This window comes from the organism of the source record quoted next, unplaced genomic scaffold, assembly GCF_019419815.1.
Source record: "Pyrus x bretschneideri cultivar Hongxiangsu unplaced genomic scaffold, Pyrus_bretschneideri_v1 Contig17, whole genome shotgun sequence".
NCBI lineage: Eukaryota > Viridiplantae > Streptophyta > Magnoliopsida > Rosales > Rosaceae > Pyrus > Pyrus x bretschneideri.
The window spans coordinates 2,174,014-2,183,209 of record NW_025999468.1 but is presented as its reverse complement, the minus strand read 5'-3'; the positions used below and the strand labels follow the sequence as shown (position 1 = coordinate 2,183,209).

The 9,196-nt window shown below is 37.9% G+C and overlaps 1 protein-coding gene across 5 annotated transcripts; it reads right to left on the bottom strand.

Moving 5' to 3' along the window:
• Window positions 1-376: 376 nt before the first annotated feature.
• LOC103927181 (glutathione S-transferase T3) lies at window positions 377-4,286 on the bottom strand. 5 transcript variants are annotated; one of them, XR_007257277.1, is made up of 3 exons: window positions 3,249-4,286; window positions 2,455-3,126; window positions 377-1,393 (listed from the first exon to the last, which is right to left on the bottom strand). XR_007257277.1 is itself a non-coding variant. In XM_048581326.1 (2 exons), the coding sequence occupies exons 1-2, from the start codon at window positions 3,561-3,563 to the stop codon at window positions 2,515-2,517; spliced, it is 927 nt and encodes a 308-aa protein (XP_048437283.1). In that variant the 5' UTR covers window positions 3,564-4,286; the 3' UTR covers window positions 377-2,514. The 5 variants fall into 5 exon arrangements, 2 of the variants coding, with proteins under 2 accessions (XP_048437283.1, XP_009334352.2); XR_007257279.1 differs by having other exon boundaries at window positions 377-1,378; XR_007257278.1 differs by having other exon boundaries at window positions 377-1,345.
• Between the last annotated feature and the right edge of the window lie 4,910 nt (window positions 4,287-9,196).

The window sequence follows — 9,196 nt, the reverse complement described above, 5'->3', positions numbered from 1 at the left end:
GAATTTCCCCTAACATGGCAATGTTTGTTCTTTTTAAAAGCTTTCAACGTTGGAGAAATTCACCATGTTCGCTGAGAAGCAAACATTGTTCCTTGTGCTCTAGCAAACCATAACATACTCTACCTAATCCTTGTATTTGGTTTTGTAACTTTTCCAAAGTTGTGCCTCTTATAAATGACGGATTTAATACCAAATTATTGTTAACTCATTATATGCTTAGTTAGAACATTGAAATAAAAGTAAAGTTAGAAAGGATCAATTGGTGTAGAGTGAGATAAACGCATAAACGCATATAAAAACGTCGTACTTTCGGTGTTTTTATACTTCACAATAACAACGGGGAAGAAGTATTTTTATAGGGTAAAAGGGAAAGAGCTGGTCCAAAACAAAATGCATTTCGTCCAAATCACAAACAGAATACACATCAGACTAGTTCACCTTCTCAAACAACTCAAACAATATCAACTGCCTCTTGATTTTCCATGACATGGATTATCACAGCAAAAAGTAAATTCTAAATGGTAGTATTTGTTCTTTAAGAAGATGCAGCTGCTGTTTAGTGAACCCATGGCGTTGTTGTCCCATCCGAGTAGCCAGTCCACCTCGTGACTGGTTCTTGTTGCCAGAACCCCATCATAAGGATCCTCAGCTTGTGGAGAAGATCCACTCGACTACCGATGGGCGATGGTATTGCGTCTGCAATGTATCTGGATTGTTTTGTGAACTCTTTACATGGAAAGAGTTGTCACAGCCTGGCTTGTGTTTGCAGATGACTGCGCGGGATGGGTACAAGTCATTTCATTTCCCATAGGAACCGACTGCCTAGGTCACATCTGGTTTTCTCTGCCATGAACAAAAAACTGCTGCATAGGAATGCTGTTATTATTGTTAAAGTTACTACGATTTAAACCTCAACCAAAAGGGTTAGCCGCCGCAACTGTCTGCTTTGCTTTTGCATAGCTAGCCTGCCTGGATGCACCACTTGATGTATTAGCATGAGGAGAACTCTCACTCGCAACTGGGGGAGAAGTAACCTGCTGTTTTGACGCTGGAAAAGGTAAAGATTATGCAGCCATGTTGCGTTCCTTAGCTTTTCATTGAGCAGCAATCCTCAACTGCAACAGTGGAATGAGCTGTGGCGTCAAGTTGGCATTTCCTGGCTGTGAAAGATCAAAATTGTGCTCAAAGCGCAAATGCTTGCAACTGAGCAGCCAATGCAATGTGGTTATTTGGCATGTTTGGGCACTTGGCAGAGATTGTGGTGCCAGCCCTAGCCTTAACATGTTTTCGGGCATGAACCCATGACTGATGGCTGGGCTAAAGGCTTCGATTGTCCTTGGTCCATCTGCTTTTCTCCACGATTAAAATGTTCCAATGCCTGATTAGTATGCAGCTAACAAAAGCGTGTAAAAATTATCCGTAATTTGGACCAAACCTCACAGTTCGAACAATGTCTATGCACAACTTAAAAGTTCTAAAACGAATGCAATCTTCTACTACAGTTGAAAAGTGTCCTACTGGTAGAGAAAATATTGCAGGAAATGGTTAAAACACATAAAGCAACTCAAGTGTCGTAATGACTATAACATATAAAGCAAACTCATGCACGTATGTTACACTCCATAATAGAAAGGGAGGACTGAAATTTTAAAATACAGTAACACCAGTGAAAGGCATAATCACAGTTCTGAAAGATTCTTAAACATCATCCAAACAATTTAACTGACTCTGTTTCGATAACTAAAGTTGAAACGAGAAATCCTGATTATTGGAAGAGTTGGTGCGATGAAAGTCATTCTCGCTACTTCTAAGCTTGGATAGACCATGACATCAGACAAACAAGAAGGCATGCTGAGTGCAGAAACCAACTCCAAGGAAACAAACTATCAAATATACAAAGATGTTAACAGAAGGTAGATCCTCCAGTGCTTGACCTATGTCCTTTTTAAGAGAGAGGTCCTATATTTGATGAGACTCCCTGTTATCTTGTGTATTGTATCATCCAACCTTTAGTTGCAAACATGAAAACCCAGTAATAATGCAATTTCACAAAGCAAGCACAACGCAGTTAAAATAAACCGCAAAAACGCAGAAAATTAATCCAAGGAGATCAGTAAAGTTATATTCTAAGGCAAAGTAGGTTGATCCTATTTAGGGTTTGGTGCTCGTATTTCGGTTTATTTTACCATATCCAAATGACAATATTTTCTTGCAAAGAAAATAGCTTATGGTATTGCTTCTTAATTTACCACTAACTAATGGGAGAACTTTGCAGGATAAAACTCGAATGTACACAATATACTAAAAGATGAAGCACAACTCTAACAAGGAAAATAGTGAAGATTGAGTACTCATTTGTTCAAGAAAAACCAGTCATGTCCATTCAAGTAGTTACGTCATTTCATTAGTATTTACACATTGATTGAACTATCTACACATGAGAGCTGTAAATACCTGCCATGTTAAAAGACAAATCCACCTCTGTTTTCAATGCTGCCTCGTTCGGTATTAAGCTCATGTTCTGTACACATCTGCACTGCCTGATAAACTCTCTTGGAATAACTCTGTGTTGCTAGGTCCACCTTCCCTTGCACACCTTCTTTTCATAACATCCGCTTTTTCTTGTTCCCAAAACAGTTTTGAATCAGAGGACATATTGTTTAGATTCTGGGACATAATTTCCCGATCTCGCTTGTCCATCCTTTCTCTCAGGAGTACCTCATCTTGTTTTCGTGCATACTCCCTTTCTCTTGCAAGTGCCTCGTCTCTTAACCTCTCCCGCTCAATATTAATTTCACCTTGGCGAACAAGTTCTTTCAAGAACCTTGCACACTCATTGAAAGAACCCCCCTTTTTACCTCTTTTCTTCGCAACCTTCTTACCCACGGGAATCGACCTTTTTTCTGTTGGTGACTCCTTTTCAACTGGGGACTCCAACGGCAAATCTCCATTAGCTGAATTGTCTCCATTAGGTGAATTGTGCCGTGGCACCTCGTTTTTGACAACAGTTGGACAAGTGGAAACAATTTTAAATCTCGGACATCCCTTCACAACGGCCCAACAATTGTGATGTTTGAATGACTTATTCTTGTTGTCTGCACTATACAACAAGAGTGCTTGTAGTGCCTACAAAAACATTGCAAGAAACAAAATTTAATCATCCACAGATTGACATTACACATTTAAATTTCAAAAAATGAAATTTAATTATCTACAAAACCACATTACACTGCATTAAATTATAGTACCTGACGACTGACGAGTAAGATTTTATTAAATTCTACTACCTGATGAGTAAGATTTTTGCCACTTTGAAAATCATCTTGGGCTTTTTCCAAGGCGTTTCTCCAGCTGCGTAACTTTTTGTTTAGAGTTTTCCACCTGCTAGAAATACTTTGCTCCGTGCGAGTCGAATTGCTCCTCTCGGAAAATTCTGCACGGATTTGTTTCCACAGTTGATTAAGCTTCAATTCGCTACCCGTAAGCGGGTCATGAGCAACACGAACCCAACACTCGCACAACAAAACATCCTCCATAGTCGACCACGAGGTGCCGGGTTCCATGGTGAAATATTGCAAGCAAAGAAAATGGTAGCAGCAAAGAAAGAAATGCTAATCCGGGTTTATAACCCTACAACTATGAAATCAATTGATAGCTCCAGAACAAAGCATTGCAAGAAATTGATCGAAAGGAGAGGAATTTACTACTCTTACCAGGGTTTCAAGACCCATTAAACAAAACCCACGTCCTAATCAACATCCTAATCATGCTTATTGCTTAAAATACACAGAAAGTAAACAGAGGGAAACATGAAGGGATTTGTATTTGGACTGGTTAGGCTAGGATTGGAATGGATAGGTTGGGATTATTGTCAAGTGTTTGGATTGAATCGAAGACTGTAACCAAAAAATGACTCTGCATTTCCAAATCCAACATGAGCCCACCTGAAAATCAGACCCGCAGCCACTCACCCAGCATCAAGCCACCTGACGAACGCTGGAATTTAGAATTTCAATACCCACAGATCTGAAAATAGTGGTTGAAATTTCAATACCCACCAATCTAGAGACAGAGACAGAGACAGAGACTTGTATTGAAAAAGTCGGTGGGGGAGTTTTGATTACAGTCGGCGGACGACAGCTTGTTCAACTGTGGAATCACCAGAGACCGTTCAGTTCAATGTCAGCTCTCCCAGATGAGCTGTGGAGGAGAATTCTGGAAAATTAGAGTGATAGTGAGAGTGAGAGTGAGAGAGAGAGAGAGTAGATAACGACGGAAAGAGGAAGACGATGAGAGTACAGAGCGGCGCCGCGCGACTCGTCTCAGTCTCAGGAGAGGTTTCGCCTATTGTAGATAGACCTGTAAAGCGTCAGGTTTAGCGGGTTTGGTTCGGTTCAACCTGACCGTTAATTTAACGAGTTATTCAAATCTAACTCTTTAAGTTAATATGTCATTCGAACCTACCTGTTAAGCTAACGGGTCACCTATTTTATTCGTTAATTTTTTTCTTTTCTTTTCTTTTTTTTTAACATTTCATCCAAATCAATTATAACCCTGTTTTGTATAGTAGAATTCAACTTTCTATCAATTATATGAGTCTCCTAATCTTAGCATGAATCGAAAAATTGTTTAAGTAAAACAAAATAATTCTCTTTCTTAAGTTTCAAACAATGTCTCGCTGGCTCTTTTTCTTCTTGCATTGCATCATCTGCTACTTTTTTGCCTTCAACATTCACCTTTATTGTAACTGATGAAAAGAAAACAAAGGAAAATAAACAAGAAGCATAATAATAACACAATCTGAAGCCTGTGAAGAAACAACAAAACAGAACCCAACAGAAACAAAACAGAAGGACAAAACTAATTAACAACAACATCCCTCTTAGAATAAATAAGTAACACCGGTCCTTAATATTTAAAGAAACTAAAGCCTGTGAAGAATCCCAAAATACACTCCCATTAAAAATCCACATCTTCCAACTTAGGCCTGTAAGAAATCTCCTATGCAATTTCAGTGCATCACACTGAACCTAGCACCAAGCCCCCTTTCCTTTCTCCAAAAGACATAGGCTTCTCCAAAGTAATGGAGCACAAGATTCAGGGATTCCCCAGCTTAACCTTGTCTCCCTAAACAGCCTTGTCCATAAAGCATACACAACTGGACAATGGAGCATAAAATAACAATAGAACCTAAGAACCAAGAGCATAATTTACTCATATACCGCTTTTCCACCATAGGCTTAAAAGTTGAAAAAAGTTGAAAAATATCTTTAAAAGAACAAGTTAAAATACACTCCATGCTTATTCAAGACTAATACTATTAGAGCATTGTTCCGAGTTTTCATTAAGGCTCATGTGAAAAATTTCTTCAGTGAGTTTCCACCATGAAAGAATATTCAACTCTTATTTTCTATCGAGTCTCTTTTCTTCAAGATATAGATGTAATTTAATTTTTTCAACTGAAGTTGACCCATCTTGGTAAATATTATCAAATTCCTACATATAAAAACAAAATAGAAACAAAGATCAACGTACAATATAAAGATGCATATAAAAAGTATTAAAAGAGGAATAACAAATATAAATACTACCTCAAAAAGTTTGTCTCCTCCTTTTATTTAAGTAGGACTTTGATTAACCGGGTTGGAGACAAGAAGATGAGAGAACTTGTCCATGTAATGACCAAAGAGTGCAAACAATGTGTCACTAACATCCTTCAACTCTCTCAACCCCTTACCATAAAGCTTGTCATAACCCCACTCTACAAATTGCAATTTATAGCAAGGATCAAGAATCACCGCAATGGCAATGATCAAACTATACTCTGATCAATACTTTTCAAACTTCAAATTCATATAATTCCCCATCCGTCTCATGAAATCATCACAATCTTCCATAGCATCTCGAATACAATAATGGACTTTGAACACTTTTGGGAAGAACAAGTTTGATGTAGGGTAATTTGTTCCAAAAAATAAGCAAGTAACTTCATATATATACCCAAAGAAATTGGAAATCTTCTCTATTTTATCCCGCTCTTCCAAGGAAGGACATGAACTAAAATTAGAATCAACAAGTGCCAAATTGAGAAAAGCATAGAAAATAGCACTATCAAGCATTGTATATGTTGAATTCCGTCTGGTAGGCACATCTTGTCTCAACTCTCTTTTACTACCTGCCAACCCTACTTGCACAACACAAGCAAAAAATTTATTTTTTCTCCCTTCTGGACATTTTATATATTTGATGCATTCACGAACTTTCGTCACTGATCCATCAATTTCCTTTAGACCATCTTGGACTATCAAGTTTAGGATGTGAGCACAACAACGAACATGGAAGAACTTTCCATCCATTAATAGCAAACCTCTAAAATTTAATTGTTTCTTCAATAGCTCAACATAACAATCATTTGCTGAGGCATTATCCAAAGTAACGGAAAACAATTTCTTTTCAATCCCCCACTCAACTAATAAGGCGTTAATTTTTTTAAACAACATAGTTATGCCTGGTCAACTAGAAAATACAATCAGTACACACATATAAACAAGTCTAACTAATCTTGAACTCCTAGGTCTAGCCTTTAGTAGTCCAATTTATAGAGAATGAAACTACTATTTTAATCATCACGCATTAACAAGACATATGAATACTAACAGCACAATGATGAAAATTACTTCTCTCAAATCAGCATATGAATACCAGTGTTCTAAAACGCAGTCTGGGCAGCCACCTAGGCACTGGGCGTCGGGCCGCCGCCGCGATTATTTCAAAAATGTTCAGGAAATCGGCATGGGTATTAGGCGGTGCCTAGGCGGGCTAGGCACTAGGCTAAGCGGCGAGCTAAGCGGCCTCTGCGACGGTTTTGTTAAAATTTTCCGTCTCACTACACCGCAATGGTGACGAAAGAGAAATTGAGAAAGCATGAGGGAAGAGCAAATGTGAGAGAGATATGTAGAAGGAATCAGAATAACAGTGCAATTGCAGAAAAAAAAAGCGATAACATCGACCTGGAAGCCCAGATTTCTTCACCGGAGAGGATTTCTTCGTTGTGCTTGAGGAAATTGATTGGACTCATGATTAGGTTTTGGAAAATTATACAGAGCAAGAAGATGGAAATTAGGCGGAGAGATGGGGAATCAAGCAGAGCAATCGAAGAAGAATGAAGGGATAGGAAACGAGAAACTTAATTAGGTGGAGAGGATAGGGAATTGGGCGGAGCAATCGTAGAAAAAAGGGAGAAATTACAGAGGGAAAATGGAAAAAAGAAGAAGAAGAAGAAGAAGAGGGAACGGAAAGAAGACGAAAAGGATGAGGAAAAGGAAAGAATAAAAAAGAAAAAAAATTCTGGTTTTCAAGGCGTCAAAATGGACTCCTTGGTTTGGGAGTTTCTGACTGTCTTGGTTAATGTGAGGCATGGGTCTTGGCTGATGTGAGGCATGGGAAGTTGGGAACGGACAGGGGAAAGGATGCATATGCACCTTTTCAGAATTCTTTTTATTATGAACCACCTAACCGGATTTTTACTTTTAATCTTTAAAAATTAGATATAATCATTCAAAATGTATATGCTTAATATGTTTTTAAATTCTGGACTTGCTAGATATTTTATTTGCATTTTATCATTCTTTTATTCTTTTATTTATGTATTTTATACAAGTATAATTTTTTATTTACAAGATATACAAGAAATTTACCTAAATCTGTTTAAACCGCCTAGGCGCCGGCCTAGACCCCACCTACCCACCTAGGCGCTAAGCACTAGCCCGCCACCCGACTAACGCCTAGCGTTTTTTAGAACCTTGATGAATACTAACAAGCTGAGATGCAATTTGAGAAAAGAAAAGAAAACGCTACTATACTCAAAGAGCAATAAAAAATTTAAGGGAAAAAGATGAGGGAGATAATCGGAGCCAAAAGGGAAGGAGCACAGCGATGAGTGATCTCTCAGTCTTAGATAGCAATATCGTGCGACGGTGCGAGAGAGAGTGAGTCGTGAGGGACTTGAGGGTTTTCTATTAGGATTATTGAAATTACAGAAAAATCCTCAATAACGGGTGTTAACGGGGTGGTTAACGGGTTTCGCGGGTTCACCCAAAATGACCAGTTATTTAACGAGTGATTTGTGGGTTGACCCGTTAACCACCTGACTCGTTTATCACTCATCCGAATACTAATTTTAATGGGTCGAGTCGAGTCAGGTTAACGGGTCGGGTGGAAAATGCCAGGTCTAATTGTATACTGATATTACGATGTATTTGCCCTCATGTCCTGGCAAACGGTTTCGTGCCATGTTTGAGTCTTTTTCCTATAAACACAGGAAAAAGATCATCTCCTGATTCTTTTTGTGGAGGGATCCAAGGGATCAATTAATCATGTCTGTTTATCGTACATCGTGCGGTCAGAAATCATTTCAAATTCGAAATTTAAAATTGAATATAAATAGTACCTAACGAAAACTGACCACACGATGTACGATGAACAGACGTGATTGATTGATCCTCCAGATCCCCACAAAGAGGATCCGGAGAGGATCCTTTTCCATCAACACATATCATCTTAATGATTTATGTCATGTTTATTTTTTTATTTTTGAACAAATAATTATTTATGTCATGTTAAACATGTATTTTAACGAATTTTAAATTCAAACCCAATCCATTAAAATAAACGGGTCACTTAATCCATTTTATCTGTTAAAGATAGTATTTTATTACTTCAATAAATAATCAAATGAAAATCTACACACTAAATTACTAAACATTATATGAATTCAAAAGCTCTCTTTGATTCCGAAATACAACTATAATTATTTCACATCTACATGCCACATAAATCGAGGGAGATACTGATAGGGCTAAAACTTTAGTTTAACGGGTTACTCATGGGTAACCTGAATTAACCCGTTATTTAATGGGGCTAAACATGTTGTCTTGATAAAATCCCCCGACCCGTTAAGCCTCAATCCAAAACTTATTTCTTTCGTTTCATTTCGTGTCAGATTAACGGGTCGTGATTGTCAGGTTTGATAGGAGTGTATTTATGCGACTTTGTTATCTTATTTCTTTGCAGTTACTTCGTTAATTTCTATTTATTTTGTTAATTTATGTTAATTTCGTATTATTGTAGGTCCAATTGGTAAAGATGACAATAAATGGCCAAATGGAGCAATTTGGAGCAGTTCTAGACTTGGATT